The 21,311-nt window shown below is 29.9% G+C and overlaps 1 protein-coding gene across 1 annotated transcript; it reads left to right on the top strand.

Moving 5' to 3' along the window:
* Positions 1-588: 588 nt before the first annotated feature.
* LOC129289179 (MADS-box protein SOC1-like) lies at positions 589-19,689 on the top strand. The gene is made up of 8 exons (XM_054925985.1): positions 589-656; positions 4,007-4,117; positions 4,795-4,926; positions 9,544-9,613; positions 11,295-11,353; positions 11,681-11,769; positions 11,865-11,906; positions 19,393-19,689. Exons 1-6 carry the CDS (start codon positions 589-591, stop codon positions 11,718-11,720), a joined length of 480 nt encoding a protein of 159 aa, XP_054781960.1. The 3' UTR covers positions 11,721-11,769; positions 11,865-11,906; positions 19,393-19,689.
* Positions 19,690-21,311: the final 1,622 nt, after the last annotated feature.

Genomic DNA, 21,311 nt, shown 5'->3' with positions numbered 1-21,311 from the left:
AAATAATTAGCAAAAAATTAGCAGCTAAAAATAATAATGAAATTCTGACTAAGGATTGGCTACAAACCACACACACAAATTAGTTTATATATCAGGTACTTTCTAAATTGTATTGTTTATTGTGATATTTATTTAATATTAGTTGTGAATGTTTCTATTTTTTTTATTTTAGGTACTTGTACCATACTTTTGTGGTGCCAGGCTCATTGATAATTAAATTTTCATTTATTAGTCCTCACAACACTAGTACTTACAGTCTTGAATACTATTGTCAAAAGATTACCAATGCATTCAAGGACGAAGGCAAAAGAAACATCTTATTTTTAGCTCCTCACAATCTAGGGTAAGTTGTTATTGTTATTTATCTTTAAATTTAATTGATATTTTAATTAATAAAATATTTTATTTTTTAGATAACATTGGGTGCTTGTTTGTATCAATCCATTGGTCCCTGTAATTTATTATCTTGACTTATTAAGAGATAGTGACTTTAAGAACTATAAATCTATGAGAATATTATTTAATCAATAAGTTTTTAATTCTATATTATTTATACATGTTTATTATAATAATTATTTTTTACTCGGTATGCTTAATCATTATAAGGCTGTAGCACGTTATCGAGGTGGTGAAGGTCTCCCTCCAAACGTCAAAAGGTATGATCCTGTTGAGTTTTATAAATGGAAAAGAATAAAGGTTTGTATTATTTTTTAATAAAACAAGTTGGTATGTATCTAAATTATTATTTGATTGATATTTTATATTTGTTATTCTGAATATGTTGTTCTGGATTGATGTAAAATTTTTGAAAAATTCTTGAACTTTCAAGTTATAAAGGAGACTTTGCTGGATTTTTGATGGTGACATATACTTGTATTATATATATAACTTCATCTTTAAAGTATTTTAAATTAAGTTGAAATTTGTTTCTACTATATTTTGATAATGTCATCTTTTATTATTTTATAGGTACCTACACAATTACATGGTTGGGAGTGTGGATATTATGTTATGAAGTTTATGAGAGAAGTAATCACACAATAAAAGTTAATCATTTTTGAAAATGTAAGCCAAAACTTTGAAATTAAGTTAATATAATATTAATTATTTATATATTGCTTTCATATCTTGTGTAGTATTTTGTTTGAGCAAGATCCTCGCATTTTATTATGGAGCAAATTGAAGATTTAATTGAAGAGTAATTAAAATATATTATTCACTGTTTGTGATAGGAAGTTAAATTTCAATATTAAAAAAAATACCAATAGATTTTATTTATTAAGCTTGCTAGAAATTAAACCAACTAGTTAGGAAATTGAAATTGTTGTTTTAATTTCAAGTGCTTTCCTTGTATATAAATTTTTATGTTAATAGTATTTATAAATTAGTTTTTGATATTGGGATTAGTTTTTAAAGAGGAGTAAAGGGAGAAAATTCAAAAATTGTAGATTAAAAAAAATAAATACAACCTACAGGAATGCTCATAATAAGTGCTCCTGTTGTATGTGAACATACAAGAGCGATTTTAGAAATCACATATGGGAGCCTTCTTTCTGAGAGCACTCTTGTATGTTGTCTTGAAAGTCATAATTTTTATCTTATATATGGGAGGGCCTTTCTAAAAGCACTCCTGTAATGTTTACATTTAAGAGTGCTTCACAAAGTATTCTCATATATTTCAGAGCGCTTTCAAAACATTCCCAAAAGCTTAAAAAGAGCACTCTTGTAAATGTATTTTGTAGTAATGTAATTTATTCATAGGAGTACTTTTGGAGAACAAAAAGGTAATAATTATATTTTAAAAAAACAAAAATTATCTTACATTTGTTAATATTCGACTTCTCAAAAAATATCTGATATTTTTTAATAGAAGGAATATAACTTTGTCAATATTTTAATTTTCAAGAACAATATCTTTATGATAATTTATACATTTAAAATTGATTTTGACTAAGTCATTCAAATATCTATTAGAGTTTTAAGAATGTTCATTTTATAATTTCACCCTTCATTTCAAATATTTTTAAAGTAAGACAAATATTTTTAATTTTATCAAAATCAATTTAAAAAATATGATCCAAATATTATCAGATTTTATTAATTAATTTTTTTTATAATCAATTTTTTAATTAAAATCCAAATACTCCCGCGTCAATTCATGAACAGAAGTTTTTCGCCCAAAAAGGGAAAACGATTTTAAAAAATATAACACAAAAATTTGAAAAAGTAAAAAATCTCAACGAAGGCAAACATTTATGGCTAGTTCACAACATCAGCAGAAATGTGATGTGTTTTCGACTTCTGATTGGGTGTTTGTGTACGCCGTTGCACGGATGAAATGGACTTGTAGCCTTGAAGCCGACTAGGTACGGAAGATTTAAAAAAAAAATATATATATATATATAAGGCAAAAATTTGGAAAAGTAAAAAAATCTGATCGAAGGAAAACATTGACTGTCAGTTGGCAAAAGCAGCTGAATTGTGATGTGTTTTCGACTTCTGATTGGGTGTTTCTGTACGCTGTTGCACGGATGTAATGGGACTGGCAGCCCTGAAGCTAACGGCGTTAGAACTGGCAGGCAGCAGCGGACTCTTTTATTCTCTATGGTCACGATTTGGCTGTGAAAAAAGAATGTAATAGGATATATTAAAGAAATTAAAATAAAATTATATATTTTTTAATGATAATCATAATAAAATTTATTAATATATATTATAAATGTAAAAATAATTATACATTTTATAATTTTTATGAATCATGATTTTTAATCTCCTAAATTAAAATACCTCATTTTTTTATGAATATAATTCATCATTTCTTTTAATTATCTCACTTTACCTTTATTTTTTTAATTTTTTACATTTTATTTATTTCTAGTAACTAAACGTGACCAATGTTTTTTTTGGGAGAATTGCATTGTAGGCTTTAAAAGAAAAATTGCACTTTGAGCCTAATAAATTCTAAAATGCACTGTAAGCACAAGAGTCATTGTTTCAATTTTTCTTGAGAGCAAAAGTATAATTTTGCCCTTGTATGATTTGAAAACTCAAAACTTGTGTGAAACCATTATTTACAAAGCACAACACAATATTCATGAATTCTCAACACAATGTTCATGCGTCTCCAATTGATTTGCAGGTTAATTAAAATATATAAGTCACACAGAGCATGTACAACATAATGTCTATAGGTGCACAACACAATATTTGTACATTTTCAACACAATGTTCATAAGTTCTCAACATAATGTCCATGCGTGTCTAATGTACAATATAATATCCATGAATACACAGCACAATATTTATGCATTTTCATTTAAATGTCCACACATGTCAAGTTGATCAATGGGTTTAATAAAATATACAAGTTATGCAGATAATGTACAATACAATGTCTATGGATGCACAATATGATATTTATGAATTCTTAACACTATGTTCATGAGTGTTCAGTTGATTTGAAGGTAAATTAAAATAGTCACACAAAGTATGTATAATAATGTCTATGGGTGTATAATACGATATTTATGAATTCTTAACACAATATTCATAAATTTTCAATACAATGCCTATGCGTGTTTAGTTGATAATTAGGTTTAACAAAATGTACAAGTTATGTAAACAATGTACAATACAATATTTATAAATGTATAGCATAATGTTCATAAATTTTTAATTAAATGGCCATGCATGTCATGTTGATCAATCAAACACTTTCACTTTATTTCTTTCATTTTAATTATGGGTAAAATTGTATTTTTACCCTCAAGAAAAATTACAACAATGGCCCTTAAATTTGCAACGTATTATCAAAATCTTTTAGACCTGCATTGCAATTTTTTCTTTTTCTTTTTTTGTTTTTTTTAGGGCTTGGAGTGCGATCCTCCCTCTCCTCTCTCTGCCGATAAAACATCAAATTAATTAATCTCTTTCTTTGGCTCTTGGTTATTTTAATATTTTTACCTCAGTTGCAGCTTTAGTTATTTCATTCTTTTACCAAAACAAGCGAAGGAGATATTGGTCTCCATCTTCTATTTCAATCCAAAAAACTTGGCTTTGTGGCAGCAAAGAGCAAACGTATCAAGCAAGCACAAGTTTTCTTGTTTCGTTTGGAAAGGTAAGTTCCACTTTTGGATCTCCATTATATTCCTCTTCTCTTTCTCTTTCTGGATTCTGCAGGACAGTGATAACCGATCTCAGCTTCTAGTTTTGATTTCTCCTCCTCTGTTAATCTTTCCCAAACCCTCAATCATTTTCACGTTGACGACTCTCAAATCATTTCTCTTTTACCTTGCTCTCGGTTCTATCCAATGTTGCTTGGTTTCTAGGTTTTTGACTGTTGGGTTTCTTGTCCAATTTTACTGAGATAACTTCAATTGGAATTGAAATTCCTTCTAGATAGCTCATGTGTCATTAACCAGAGGATTGTGACGACTTCAAGAATTTGATCTCTTTTCTGACTGTTAGGTTTCTTGTCTTACTAAATATACAATGGGATTTGAATTTTCAACACTTAATTTCGTTATCTTTTGCCATATTTTCAATCTCTTATATAGAGGTTTCTGGGTGTTCTTCAAGTCTTGATTCAAAGGCTTATTAATTTTCGAGCCATAAGTTAATAATTAATTATAGGTTTTCTTTCTCTGTAAGTTCTTCGTTCTGAGTCAACTTGTTCAAATGACTTTGTTTTTTCATAAGAATCTTTCTAATTCACACTGAGAGGGAATTTAAAGAATTAATAGATATGGTGAGAGGGAAGATACAGATGAAGCTTATAGAGAACAAAACAAACAGGCAAGTGACATTCTCAAAGACTCGTAATGGACTGTTAAAGAAGGCTTTTGAACTGTCAGTTCGGTGTGAAGCTGAGGTTGGTCTCATCATCTTCCCCCCCAGAGGCAAGCTCTTTGAATTTTCAAGCTCCAGGTATAAATTTGTATGTGTGTCTGTATATATATTCATGCTCTTCAATCACTGCATGTTATTAATGGTTTGTGTGCATAATCGGTATCTTCCCCCTTCTCTGAGTTTGACTTTTCTTTTTTTTTCTTTTCCCTTTGGGGGTTGGTCAACTAAAAGGTAATGTGGTGAATGTAGTTAAACAGATTCTTGCTATATGTGTATCGTTCTTCTTGTTCCCCCCCCCCCCCCAAAGATATATGCATGGTTCAGTTCACATAAGTTACTAATTAAGTTGGGTTCGAGTACATTTGTGTAACTGTTCAAGTTTCATGTTCATACTTCCTAGGGAGTTGGTTTTTAATTTCATACGAAAAGAAAAAATCCAAGTCTAATAACAAATGTAGGTTCAGTATGTTACTGTGTCTATCAATTGTTGACATGACATAGATTGATAATACAAATTAATGATTTTAAGAAAAAAAATTATAAACGAACCATCTAGTATTTTGTACTAACAACACACTTGTATATTCTAGCCTAGTTGGTTTTTCCATTTAAAGATTTGGACTCAAGATCTTGTGTTGAGTTCCACTTCTATTAGGACTTATTTATAATTTTACTCAAAATGGATAACAAATTTATTTAATGTATTTATAGTTAATATTTTTATTTAAAAATATACTGTACAAAAATAATTTAAAGAACTGCCGCTTCTATCAATTTCTAAATAATTTTATTTTTATGATTTCAAAATAATTTTTTAGATTTCCTGATTTTCACTAAATTTTCTCGGACTTGATTGATTTTTTAAAATAGCTATGTTTTCCTTCTGTGAATGTTTGAACCAGATCAGAATCTAGTTTGTTGGTTCATTTATTAAATTAGTCCATCTCGTCTCATATTTATAACATTAAAAAAAATAAAAATGCTCTAGTTTACCACCCGATATCGTATCATATGATATGACAAAATTAACGCATGCATCTTAGCATTAGTTCCAAACAAATTGAGTTAAAAGATTATGTTAAGATACGGTGATTTCCTTGGCCAAAAAAAAAAAAAAAACAAGAAGAAGAAGAAGAAGAAATGATATTTTTCATGAATGATGTGCTTGGATATCACCTTTTTTTTTCCTTGAGGCTGGAAAATCACCATATTTTTAATTCAATTAGAGTATCACTTAGGCTGTGGTTTCAATCACAGCCATCCACCATTTAATCTACCATGAGGAATTCATTAATTATGACTTATTGTTAAAATAATTATAAATATGAAGTGATCATGACGGTTTTCCCCCCTTTCTCTAATTGAATTATGAGGAATTAATTAATTATGACTTATTTTTAATAATGTTATACTCCTCTGGTCTTATTTATAGGAGAGAGAGAAGAAAAAATTTGATCTTATTTTTAGGGTACTTGTTAATTTCTAATGCCCCTATTTACATTTTTGCCCTTATTAAATGTTTTGAATAAAAATACTAGTAATGAGATTTCAAAATATTTATTAGGAACAAAGGTGAAAACTTATTAAATTTTAAAGCAAAGTTAATGAGCTTTAAGGTTTTTCTTGATTTCAATGAAACATATTGAAAGTAAATTATAAATAGGATCAGACGGAGTATATGTTATGTACTACATTTGCTTAACTTTCATTCTAACAAAATGACATCTTAGGTAAATTAAAGTCAAAGCTCTCCTGAAGTATATTTCATGACCATATATATTGCCTGATAGATTTGTTATATTTTTTTAACTTCGAGTTATAAAACAGAATCAATTATTTTATTCTTGCAATGTTAGTTATTTTTTAGATAAATCCCAAATAACATTATTGCATTTGCAGTTATATTGTATTCTGAACTTTTATTATGGTTTCCTATACAGCTTTAAAAGGATATAATTTTTTTTGTTTCCTTTTAAAAGGTATAAGTTCTTTAGGTTTTAATTATCATATAGTCTATAGCTGTTTCAAAAGATGATGAGTTAGTCAAATACAATGTTTTTTTTTTTTCCCTTTTCATAATTAGCATAAGAAGTAGGTTAGGCTGACAATGGAGAATATCTTCTTGGGTAGGTACTGATAATATTAGGTAGACCTCTCCCAACTAATAAGAAATACATTGGGGCAAGAATTATCTCCTCTTCCTTTCATGTTCTCTTCCATTTTTTTTCCTTTTTATTTAATCATTAGATAAAGATTTAGATATTTGATCATCTATAAAATTATTATTAAAAATTAAAAAGAGGAGGGGAAGAAGACTAAAAGGAAGAGGAGAACCATTCATGCCAACTTTAGTTGGTCGAATATAATGCCAAATATATAAGTTTTTCCCTTTCAAAAATACTGCGATTTAACGATTAAAATGTTAACATTATATTAATGATAGGCAATAATAGCAAATGAAATGATTTCATCATGAGTAATAATAGAGTATTGAAGGGCATTATTGAAACAAAAAATTAATACTTCGAAAAATTTGGATAGACGACTTATAATTTGAACCATCTTAATATTCTCTCACATGTCTTGTATATAAGAGGAGCGTGATTAATTAGGAAAACACTTACCTAGTATTGAAATATTTGGTATATTTTTATTAGTAATTTGACAAATATAAAACTCATGTTTTCAATTTAGGTAGGGCCATGTGAAGCAGTATTGAAACCAAAAGCGAAATTATTAGCAAGGCCTGGCATGTATAATAGTTTCTTTTTTCTATAAAAAAAAACATATTCTTATAATTTTTTTAAGCTACAAAATTATATATTGAAGTTTGGTGATCAAATAATTCTCATAAAAAATTGAATTGATTCCATGGGGGAAGATGAGAATTGTTGTTAATATACTATTCTCTCTCCTTCCCATTTGTTGGAATGGTATGTGAATATTAATACTGATATGAGGTGCCATGCAATAATTTTTCAACCAAAAGATGTAAATAAAAGGGAAAATCACTTTGAGGACCCGCATAAGATAATTAAAATGATATCAATGATAAATAAAAAAATCAAATAATAATTATATAAAGTATAAATAAAGTTTTGATGAGGCCTAAGGCTCTAGCCTTGATGGCCTAAAGCCACACAGGGCTGTGAATTTAAGATCTAACTCTATAATGATTTAATTAGATGTGCTCGGTATAGAATATAAGAACTGATGAGATGTAATGTTTGTAATTTATATAATAGTATTATTATAAATTTATGTTTTAGATTGAGTATGATTATTTGATTCTTATAAAAAATAAATTAAATTATGACAAAATATAAAAGACAACACTAAAAAAGTCTTACATATAATGTAAGCACAACAATCATAATACAAGTATTTATATCAGTGGCGGACCAAAGCCCCCCCCCCCCCAATTTGTTTAAATTTTTTAGGAAAAATATAGCTTTGCCTCCCTATATTTTACTCACACTTTGCTATTGTTCTTGTATTTTTTTTTTTGTATATTTTTGGTCCCTATATTTTCATTTTTCATTAATTTAGGTCCCTGGAGGGTTTAGGGTTAAATTAATGAAAAATAAAAATATAGGGAGGAATAACACACAAATAAAAAGTGCAAGGATTAATAGCAAAATATGAGCAAAGTATAGAAACCTAAAGTTATGTTTTTTCCATTTTTTACCATGCTATGAGGTGGTTTTCTATAAGAAAAAAAAAATTTCTGCTTAGGCCTCTCAATCTTCTAACTTTCACTTTTACCATATTTTCACTATGCATCTCTTACTCCTTAGTCCCTCCACCTGATCTTTTGTAGTATCTCTTCTTTTTTTTTTTGTCCTATTTATAAGTTATGTAATTAAATTTTTATTGTAAATTTTTTTTACCCTCTATTAAATAAATATTGAAGAGATAAAGTATGCTATTAAAGTATGTACATTTAATAAGGGTAAAATTAAAAATTTATTAAATTTTTTAATAAAATTAACGAGTTTTAAGATTTTTTTGATCCCAATGAAACATATTAAAAATAAATTGTAAATAGAACCAGAAGAGTATCTCTATAAGTAATGGTAAATAAAAATATAACTAAATTATTAATTTCTTTTTTATTTACTCAGTTTTTTTTATACGATTGCAAAGCTTTTTTCTTGATTTTTTAAGTTTTGTATAAATGATTTGTTATCTTATAAGTTTTCTCAATTCTATTATAAAATTATTTTTTATTATTAATTAAAAATTAAATAACTCAATCCATCAATAGTTATATACTATAAAATTGCCCCCAGCCTTACTATTCGTGTTCTGCCCCTGATTTATTTCATCGAACATATAAAGTTCTTGTTTCCTGAGATCTTTTTTCTTCAATTTATACGAAAAGTTAAGAACAAAATATTCTTAAATTGTTTTGATTCTATTGGGGAGATTCTGAAATTCTATGTTTTGATATCTTTTGGTGTTTGTGATACTCGTATGAGTGATTTGCACATGTTTTCTCTTCTTTTTTCTTTTTTTTTTTCCTTTTTTGCTACACACATGTTTTCAAGCATACAGTATTTTAAGCATATATATTTCATCTTCCAAATCCATCCAATGTATATACATGTGTGTGCGCCAAGAAAAAAATATTAGTTTCCTTCACATTTAATTTTTGTTCTGTCGAAGATAATTATTGCTTCTTCTATTATACAGCCTGCAGGAGACAATTGATCGTTACCACAAGTATATTAGAAATTCTCATTTCCCCAGACAAAATGTGCAGGTTCATAATTATATATGGCCCTCATTTTTTTTTATTGCAATTATTTCCCCATTTCATATGTTCTCTTTATCATCTTCCATCTGAAAGTAAATTAAGATCTAGCTAGTATTTAGTTATTTTTTGAAAGAAAAGATCAAGTATTCAACTTCTATGCTGTTTTTATCATCTTTTAATGCCAATGCTGTTTGTCATTTTATTTAAATAATCGTTTAGTCCTTTTCATTTTAGTTTAATGAAAATTTCGATTAATATGGTACCCTAATTTAAAATTTAACAATGTTGTCTTTGTATTTTTCAAAATGATCGTACTTTGTTTGGATTTGTGCAAACTAATTACAGCGCTCCTACAACACACATAATTGGTAAACAAAATTAATCAATAATAAATTAACGTAAATTAGACACAAATTTACCTTCCAGCCCCCCTCAGCTCATTTGTCTCTAGTGCATTTTGTTGCACAACATAAAAATTCATAAAACAACAACTTGAAATGAAACAAAATGCAGCGAATATATACCACCATTTTTGTTGTATGTTTTATTTTTTGTATCTTGCCCATTGTGTCAGCAAATCAAAATTACTTTTCTTGAAAATGAATTGCTTGGAAGCGATTGTGGGGAAGCGTGATTAATGTTACTACTAGAGACTAAACTCTGTAACATCCTTTTCAAGACATCATCCTTGCAACTACTGGATGTATAAAAAAAATCAATTTGTAAAAATCACTTTATTAAGGAAAACACAACTGTTGGTCCCAATAATTTCTGACATGTTTTGATATAACTATGTCCCTGTACTCTTTTTTCAGTATTCTAGATCCTTCTAGTTCTTTTTATCTATAGCCTTAGTCCCTCTACATTTAAATATATTATGAGGGATGATAATGTGGTACTAATAATGTTAAATATGTCAACATGTGTGTTAATGAGAATGTTGAAGAGTTAAAATCTCAAAGACATTGAAGATCATGCCCAACAAAATGAGAAATAACAAAGTTTGGTCAGACGAGTCAAAATAATCAACTACTTAAGCATGCAACCTCATCAAGATTTTAACATTTCAGCATCCTCATTAACACAATTAGTGATAGGTCAACATATTTAATATCAATTGCGTCACATCATCGTCTCTTTAGGCATATTTGAAAGTAGAGAAACTAAGGTTGCCAGCGAGAAAAACTAGAAAGACATGGAATAATGATTAGTAAAAGCATAAGGACTGCCTATACAAAACATGTCAAAACTAAAAGGACCTTTAATAATGAAAAATTGAGGGTTTATTCTATCACAAGTGATCTGTTTTCTAGTAGTGATTATAGGCGTCGATAGATGTGTTTTCACTTCTATTAATCATGTGTGTAAGCTTAGTTAGGAAAACTCATGAACTTAACTCTAATTTTTGCATCTTTAATCATTTTTCACCTTTTTGGTTGGAGGCCAATGATGAGTGATAATTGCTTGGTTCTTTTCTTTGGTTCCTCTTGCAGTTTGTTTTCTATTCCTTAGTGAAATAAAGTCTCTTTCAGTTTGTACTAAAAAAAAAAAGGAATTGTTTATGATTTTCCTTGCACTCAGGCTTCTTATGGACAAAAATATAACTATAAAAGGAGTTTATTTATATAATTGTGTCTTCTTTGTTTCCTTCAAACTTGTCAATAACACATAATCCTGAAAATGACAGCATCTAACTCATGAAACAGCAAGTATGAAGAAGATTGAGCTTCTAGAAGCTTCAAAACGGTTAGTATCCAAGATCAACTTTCAACTTCGATGGATTACAGTACTGTAGATTTGGATTCAGTGACTGTACTTGGTATAAGCACTGAGTGTCTATAGCATTTGAATCATTGAAATCCGGATCAATGATTTTAAATTCATATTCCACCTGATATTAATGAATGAGTAAGTTTATCTTAATGGTTGATCTGATTTTCAAAGATTCAAATATAGTCACCAAATCTAAGTCCACAGTACTGTTTGCATTCATTGTTGATGATACTTCATTCATAATGAAAGCTTGATTAATTACTTTGCTTTTCTAATTTTAATCTCTCGGGACGCTAACAGGAGAAGGTTTAAACACATGCTCACCACAAGAACTGCATGAGATAGAACAAGAGGTGCAAAAGAGTGTCAGAAAAGTTCGAGCAAGAAAGGTCAAGTTTATGTGCCTATAATATATATATATATATATATATTTAAGTCTAGTTATTTTTTTTTATCTAAATTCAAATTTATGAATACTTTTCAGGATCAAATCTTTAAGGAGAAAATTGGGAAACTAGAAGAAAAGGTAGGGCAGTCCATTGAGCAATGATTTGATAATTGAATGTCATTTTGCATTTAATTTTTGATTTATTATGTGGAGTCTAAAAGATGAGGTATGCTATTTTTGATTTGAAAACAATGCAACTTACTATAAATTATCTTAATCTTATTAATCAATCTGCATTTGAAATCTTTCGATTCCATTTAAAAGAATTCTACACACACACACACACACAAGTACGCCATATACACATACATAGTAGGGATGTTAACCCCTGACTTGAAGCCTAGAGCTCACGTGTCAGGTTCATGTTTTGAACCAAAGGCTCCGATTGACTCGTGGAAAATGTCAAATGAGTCCAATTCAAGTTGGTCACCCCAAATTATATTGGCTCATGCTAGAAAGTCAGAAATAAATAAGATAAATAAGAGAGAACTACTCAGGCGCCGCATAAAAGTATCATAAAGTTTATTGAACTTGAGTATAACAATTGACAACTACACGTACTCAAGCTATGTTGGTTCAAGCTAGCAAGTCATAAATAAATAAGATAAATAAGAGAGAAGTACTCTCAAGTCCAGCACAACGCTCTAAAATACTATATATAAAGTCCATTGACGATTATATTAGTCGTCAATTTGCTATATACTCAAGCTGTTAGTTGTCAATTTTTTTACTTGTCAATGGACTTTATGATATATATATATATATATATATGTATGTATGTATGTATGTATATGTATATATTTCATTTGGCTATTTGACTAAGTTAAATTTGAGCATTGTCAGGTTCAACTAAAGGTAACTCTCCCAAAGATCTTTTTTGCATTCACACAAGCTTGCATTGGAGACCTTGTGCTTAAAACTTTATGATCTATATTAGTTGTCAATTTGTTATACTCAAGTTATCAATAGACGTTATGGTATTTTAGGGTGTTGTGTGGGACTTAAGAGTTCTACCAATAATTAAATAAATAAAAGCTATAAAGCCAAGAAGGGATAAGGCTAGAAATTAAGCAACAAACATATAACACTAATCCTCTAAATTACATGAAAGAAATTAAAAATTTACGATGCACATATTAGATGTCATTTAAATCAAATCAACCTCAAATATTTCTATACATGAATTAGGAAGCTACGAATCATCAAAAAAAATAAAAATATCAATACAAGACCACTTGAGGTAGTTCAAGTGACAAGGGTCATATAAGATCTAGGTAGAGATTAAGGATTCAAACCACGATACAAAAAAGGGAAAACATAGACACACAATCAAAGGTAAAACAAAGAAATTAAATGATTCTATTCCTCATGGGAGAAAAATAGAAAGAAGAGAATACTAAGAGAAAAAACTCTTAAAAATAGTTTTAAAAAATTATATATTATATCTTTGACAGTTTTCTCTCCTAGTATATTCTTTCCTTCATATTTTCCTTCTGTCTTTAATATAATATACCTCCATCCAAACCAAGCCTTATAGTGAAAAATGAGGGCCTGTGGGAGATGGGTGAGAGGTTGAGAGCTAGGTTGAAAATCAAGAAGGTAAAAGAATTAAAGATGAGGGTCTAAAAATGAGTCTGAACCAGAGTCTAAAATGAGGGAGTATGCTGGATGATCGGTGAAGAAATAGAAGATGAAATGCCAAATGGGATGTGGGTAAAATCGAAATTGGACAATAGATGACTTCTTGTTTCTTCTTCATGCTACTTAACGCTTTCATGGACTGAGTTTGGTTGGATAATAAGGGGAGAGAATTAGTTAGAAAGGTTCGGTTCGGTTCGAAATTATTGAAACCGACAAACTAAAGTGCAAAAGTTTTCTTAACCGAACCGAACCAAAATTTTAAAAGAATCAAACTGAAATTGAATCGAAGTTTAATCGTTCAGTTTGGTTGTTCATTTCAGTTATTGGGCTTTTTTGTAAACACATTGGGCCTGCTTTTTGTCAACACATTAGGCCTCTTTTGTCAACAAATTGGGCTTGTCCAAAAAAAATGATACTGATTAAGAAATAAATCCCCTAACTAAAGTGGGGGAAAAACAATCTAGATTCTAGACTGGATTGGTCTAAATGGACCATGTCACATGAAGAGCTACATTAAATAAAGAAATTAGATCATCTAATGGCGTGAACACTAACATTGTCGAACTGAAAACCAAACAACATGAAAAAGCATTCCAAAATAAAAGAACTCAGATATAATAACTTAGTACCTGCATTATATTTTTTTTCCCTACCAAAGAAAGCAAATAATTGATAAATTTCACATATAATTTATAATAAATTTATATTTCACCTACTATGAATTCATAATAATCCAAAATAATGCATCACATAACCATAATAATCCCTTAAAAAACTACAAATAAATCTAAGAGTTTTAACATAATCCAAAATAACTAATCCAATACATCATCATAAAATATTAAACAAAATAAAAGAAGATAGTCAATCCATTGCAACTTGCAAGTTTCTAGCTGTCAATGATATAGTCTTTGCTTGAGCCTACATTATAAAAAAATAGTTAAATTAAACATCTGGTCAAATATTATCTTTATAGAACAAAGAAGCTTACTTGGTAACCACTAAAAAAATGTGCAAGCTGTTACAGAATTAACCACTAACCAAACATCAAAAAGAGTTATACTAAATGAATCAATTGCCACAGTCTAATAGTCTAACAACAAAAAGTAGAAGTTACAAAGCTACAAAAAGAAACAACAAAACAAAAATCACAACTGAATGAACCAATTGCGACAACAATAATGAAAAATTACCTTGAAGAGTTCACACAATATCCACGGCTGGTTCCAATCCAATCCTTTAAAAATCTACAAGTAAATCAATTTATGAGTTAAATTAAATCATAAATAAAAGAATTTTAAAGGTAACACAGTATATACATAACATAATATTATAGAAATTTTACCTCTCTCAATCCTTCGAATATCATCCAATTTCTCTTCTACAACCATAGGAATGGAGTGACGAAGCCAATCTTCAGCACAAATAAGGGCTTGCACAACTTTAGGAGTTAAAGAACTCCTAAATGCATCCAAAACACGTCCTTTAGTGCTGAATGTGGACTTTAAAACAATTGTAGATATTGGTATTGTCAAAACATCTCTTGCCAATCTTGAAATAATGGGAAATCTAAAACTATTCAACTTCCACCAGCCTAAAATATCAAAGTTAGCTTTATCCATTTCAATTTTTTCATTCAAATATTTATCAACTTCAGTCCTATTAGTTTTTCCACCAAGGCGATCACTTAAAAATTTTCTCTTTTCTGATTCAAGCAACTTTCTAACCTTCACAGCGAGGTCATCTTCATTATCAAAATCGGCTTGGATTCATCTATAAGCTGCTCCTTTTTAGATTGCTTCGAGGGGGAGACAAGCTCTTTATACTCATGGAATAAAGCAATGAAAATATCCTTTACTTGCTTTGCCAAATTTTTGCCAACTTCACAATCAAACATTTTACAAAGAGAAAATTCAACCCATTCCAACTTATATCGGGGAACTAGAATAGCAGCAGCATAAATGAGTTAGTTCATCCTTGAAGAATCTCTCCAATACTTATCATACTTCTCATTCATTTTAAATGCCATTGATGATAGCTCAAAATCATCACTCTTTGTCCACTCATCCAAAAGGCGATATAGCGTGTAAATCTCATAAAACAAGCTATTGGATGTAACATAGAAAGCACTAGAAACACGCAAGGTCATCTCATAAAAATGATTCAAAAACATCACCATCGTTCTAACATTCCTCCAATTAGAAGCATCAGGCACCCCTCCCCTTGTTCAAGGTCAATTCAAAAATAACGGTTTTTGTCCTCAAACCTCTTAAAAGCTACCTCAGATTTTTAAGTAGTTTGCAACATTAAATAAATGGAGTTCCACCTAGTAGAGATATCCAGAGTCAAGAGGTTTTTACTTTGAATCTTCTCATGCTCGCAACTCTCTTTAAACTTTTTCATCCCAAGGGCAAATTGCCTAACAAACTGAATAGCCTCTCTAACTTTCTTTACAGAACTTCCTATTAATCTCAACCCATCAACAACAATTAAATTTACAATGTGAGCAACGCACCTCATGTGTAGAAACCGACACTTCATAATAGAAAAGTCCTAATTAAAATTTTTTTCTTTCAAGTATAATAGAGCAACATCATTAAAAGCAACATTGTCTACTATAATTATAAACACTTATCAATTCTCCATTCAAGCAAACATTTTTCAATTTCTATTCTAATATCCCTCCCCTTGTGACTAGATATTGGAACAAAATTCAAAATCCTCTTAGTCAAATTCCAATCAGCATCAATAAAATGGGTAGTAATACATATGCAATTGATTCTTTGAATAGAAGTCCAAGTGTCAGTTGTTAGACAAACCCTTTATTTGTTTCTAATCAAGTAGTCTTTGAATCTAAGTTTTTTATCCATGTAAATTTTAAAACAATCACGAGCTACTGTCCATTTAGAAGGAACCTTAAGCCTTGGTTGAGCAACATCAATAAAGCGTTTAAACCCAAACATATCAATACATTTGAAAGGCAGTTCATCAGTTATAACCATGTTTGCCAAATATTTTCTAATTCCTTTTGGATCAAATTTTCAGTTAGCAAGAATGGAAGCATTATCATCTACACTAAAATTTAAGTGGGTTTGTATAGGTTCCTCAGGAGGAGGCCATTTCTTACATACACCCATATGATTCTTAAGTAAAATGGTCCCATTTTTCTTTGGATCACAAAAAAACTCCCTTTCACAATAATTGCACTTACCTTTAGTCTCTCCATGCTCATTAACATATTTGTGGAAATGAACCCAAACTTTAGATCTTAGCTATATGGCCTTCCTTTTTCTTGAACTTACTTCAGTATTAGATGTTGAAGATGGAGTTAGAGTTTGGCTATTTAGAGTAGCCATTTGTCCTTTAGCTTCATTGGGAGCAGACATCTAAACTATTAAATTAGAAAACAATAAATTAAAAGCTAGAACAGGAAGAAAATAGAGAAGAAGTCTTCAAAGTTTAAATGCACAAGCAGAAATTAGAATTATATTTACCTCAAAATTATTAGTTTTTAAGCTAAAGGGATTCATAATCAAAAGGCAATATAAAAGAGAGCCTGACACGCACTTCCCAGGAGTTCAAAAGAACAAACACAACAAAGAAGGAAGAAGAAAGCCCAAGACAAAGAGAGTTGCAAGTTGAAAATAGAGAGTTGAAGACATACCTTGCAAGTTGCTTGATTTCAGAAGGAAGACGAGGCTTGGGTTGAGCGAATGAAGGGCGACGGAGAATTAACAGAGGAGGGAGATGAAGCTTGATCTGAGAAGGAAGATGAAGCTTGAGTTGAGCTTAAGCTACGGTTTGTGCCTTCGTGAAATAGTGGAAACTGAATGAGAAGAGAGCCGAGAGAGTGAATAGTAGACAATGGAGAACGGACGGAGAAGGAGTGGCTAGATTAGGGTTTGTGTCGTGGAGATTGAGCTCTAAAGGAGAAGAGTGCCGTCAACTGCCAAAAGAGTGAAAGAGGAGAGCAAATCATCAAAGTAGAGTGAAATGAGGGTTTGAGTTTTGATGTTGCGGCTGTGAGTTTGTGACTGTGAGAGTTGAGATTGTGACAGAGACACACAGAACAATCGAGTTCGAGAGATGGAGAGAGTGAGTGATGAGGAAACTGGTGAGGGTTTTTTTTACTAAACCTAGGTTAATGGTATTGGGCTAGGCTAGTAGCTAGCAGGCTTCTAAGTTCTAATATGTTACCTAGAATCTCCCTTTTACTCCCACCGGACCTTCTTTTATCAAATATGATATTAGTATTTCTAAAAATATATTAATAAAAATAAAAATAATCTTTAATAATATAAATCAATTATAATATTTATAATTATATAAAATTAATATTGGTTAATTCGGTCTATTCAGTTTTACAATCCTCAAACCGAACGGAACCATTTAAACCAATTTTTTTTTAAAAATAAAACAAATCGACCATTTGAACTGAATAAAACGAACCAAATAGATCAAACTTAATTTGGTTCGGTTCGATTATCAATTTTGATTTGGTTTTGCTCAACCCTATTGGACATGCTCGGGCCGTATTAGGTTTACAAGTGGTAGGTTTTTAAGAACAGCCATAGTGGACATGCCAGTTAACATCTTAAATGTTAACTTGCGAGAACTTAGTGCTGCCAACTAAACGCATGCGAACATGCATACACAGACATGCAAGTCTCCAAACCCTAAACTTGCCTGTTGATGTGGCTTGAATTATAAACTTGATTAAGAGGGGGGAAAGACACAAAGACTTGTTTTTTAAAGTGTGACAAAAAGACTTGATCAATAAACTACTTCAAAAATTAAACATTTGCAAATCTGTGTGTGTGTGTGTGTGTGTTTTTTTTTTGGGGTGTATATAAGTGTATTAGATATACGCTTGGTCTATAGAAAATAAATAGACCGTGTAATCACTAATATATGTATAAGTATAACATCAGTGAAACTAAACTTTGATTTGTTTACGTGCTTCTACACAAGTCATGGTTAATTAGTTATTAGCTTACATTTTTCGGGCTGAGTTCATCTATAAGGATTTCTGAAGGTGTGTTCAGGTTTTCTTCTTTACCTATATTTGGGGGGGGTGTTTAAAGAGAAAATTGACCCATAAACTTATTTTTAGTATAATATTCCCTTTTAAGTTTTTTTTTGAAAATGATGTAATATAGCTCCTATCATTAATAAAAATTAATTTTAACTGTTAGTTGACCAAAAAATGATTAAAAGAGACCTCAAAAATTATGAGAAAAAAACATTACCAATAAAATTTTCTTGCCCCATTTTGTAATTGTTGGGTCCTTTAATGTAATTTTTTGATCATTTTCTGTCATTTTTTAGTTAACTAACAATCAAAGTTAATTTTTTGTTAACAGCAGTTAAGAATCAAATTACACTATTTTCAAAAGTTGGAGAAGAATATTACACCAAAAAATAATTTTAAATTCCTAGATGCTCCTAGGCCAATAATTTAGGAGTCATTTTGCTCTTTTAGCCCACGGGTGCGGGTTTGACCGGCTTGCTAGCTAAAGAAAGATGTTACCAAGAAAGATAAAAGTTGAAGTAAAAATGAAGCTAACTGCATCTTGTTTTGACTACGGTTCTGGAAAAGGCCCTAAAAGCAGAAAATGCTAGGCTTTCTGAGAAGGTGAGATTGTTGTACATTTTTATCTTGAAATTATTTATTTCCATCTCCTTCCTTAGAATCAAGTTTCTGCACTTTCTAGTGCAACACTTGTGGACTGTTTCCAGCTAGAGAGAATATGTTTGGATTGAGGAATAAAGGAGATGGATAGGAAAGTTTTTATTCTTTTGATTTAGAACCAATCATTTTAATCTAAAATTAAGAGAAAGGTAGAAGGTTTTTACTGCATATTATATGATTGCATTTGACGGAAGAGAGGATATTGATTTTACTGTGCTTTATGGTATGAAGGCAAGTCAAGGAAGACAGAATCATAGTGAAAACATTTCATCTTCAGATGTAGAGACTGATCTGCTCATCGGACTTCCAAAAACAGGATCAAGAGATCATGAATGCCATCTTGTACGGATCATAATTGTCCCATAAACAATGCTGAAGATTACGAAATAATCAACATATATACGCTATTAGGAAACAAGCTAAGCAGTATAATAAGCATGATTTGTCATATGTCAAGTTATCTTCCATGATTTCTGGCTCTTGTTCGTACTTTGTATGTTGTTCTTTTGATTAATTTCTAGTTGCACGAATAATTAATCTAAGCTACCTTGATTTTCCATCATAACCCCTTAACTTGACATTGTTTGATGAACGAACATGCATGCCTTAGGATCGTAACACATGCAAGCATCAAATTTTGGCAATTAATTACTTTAGTCTGATTAATCCATTTTTTGAGATAATTTTCATGGTGATTATTTGAGAGTTGATTGTATGCATGTAAGGAGTTCATTGTGAATATTAATGTAATGACAGTTGATGAAGTGGTTATTGATTAATGTGCGGTTTGAAATGGGTGCTATTGACATTAATTGAGTCTATATTTTGTGCGAAAGAAACAGGAGGAGCAAAGGTCCGTTTGTGTCGGTAAGGAGAGAAGACCAATCCTGCAAATGGGTTCACTGCCATTGGAGATGAGATTGCGACGAATTTAAAAAAAAATAAAATAAAACCAAGAAAAGTGTATCTACTTGTTTTTTTCCCCCTTTGTGGGTAATTAATGGGTTCAACCTTTAATGAAGGGGCTTTTTCTCTTTTACTTAAAATGAAAAGTTATATAAAGTACTTTAATAAGTGAATAAGAGTTTTTGTTTTATATATTATTCAACATACCAAATGTTATATTATTTATATATTCTTTTTTATTATATATATTATTAATTCTATCAAATTTTATACTATTTTTGTGAATAAAAATATAATTATTTTTCATTTTCGTAATTTTTATTAGTAATTACTTATATAATTCTATTTCATTTTTAAATACTATTATTTTTTTGTAAAATTATCACTTAAAATATTAAACTCATGGTTCTAGATACTATTACTTTTTTGTAAAATTATCGAATCAATATTTATTCATTATTTAATTTTTGTTTTTTTTGCCAAAAATATGCGAACTTTGTTAGTTTTTTATGATTTTTTTGGTTAAAAAATTAGAGGGAAGTAGAGATTTTAATTTGTTCAATTATAAAAATAAAATAAAATAGGGTTGCATTTTTAATTAAATTTTTTACTCTTTTTCTAACATCTCTGCATTAAAATTTTATAACCTTGTTTATCCAGTTTTTTTATAATTGAATTCATTTAAAATCTTATATGTCTATCTCCTCCCCTTCTCCCCTTCCGTTCCACAACTACAAAATCAGTGCACAGGGACTAAAATCTGGTAAAAATGTGTTTTGACCAATTTTACAGTGAAAGCAGTTAAGAACCTCATGAATTATACTAAAGAATTACTGTTCTTTTTTTTTTTGGGATATAGTATAGAATTACTATTCTAGATCCTATGCAGGAAAGGGAATTTTTTCTACTAAATTTCTTTTTGGAGAGCATTGAGCACTTTGTACCAAAAGATGAGGCTATATCCACCTAAATATTTTCTTTCATGACTAAAATTGCACTTATGTTAGAAACTCATCAGTTTCTCCATTATCTACTTATATGAAATAGTTGTAGGGCCTAAGTATAGTATAGCAACAATTATGACCCATTTTGGCAATCTAACATGGATCAAATGGACTAAAAGTGGGAATGGTAGGAATCGAGCCTTTGGGTCAAAATGTGTTGCTACTATTGTACATGGACCTCACAACTATTCTAATGTATGGGGATATTATCCCATCATTCAATACAAGGTGATCAATGCT

This window comes from Prosopis cineraria, unplaced genomic scaffold, assembly GCF_029017545.1.
Source record: "Prosopis cineraria cultivar Desert tree isolate PC_DT_omini unplaced genomic scaffold, ASM2901754v1 PC12, whole genome shotgun sequence".
NCBI lineage: Eukaryota > Viridiplantae > Streptophyta > Magnoliopsida > Fabales > Fabaceae > Prosopis > Prosopis cineraria.
This window is presented reverse-complemented; position numbering and strand designations above follow the sequence as displayed.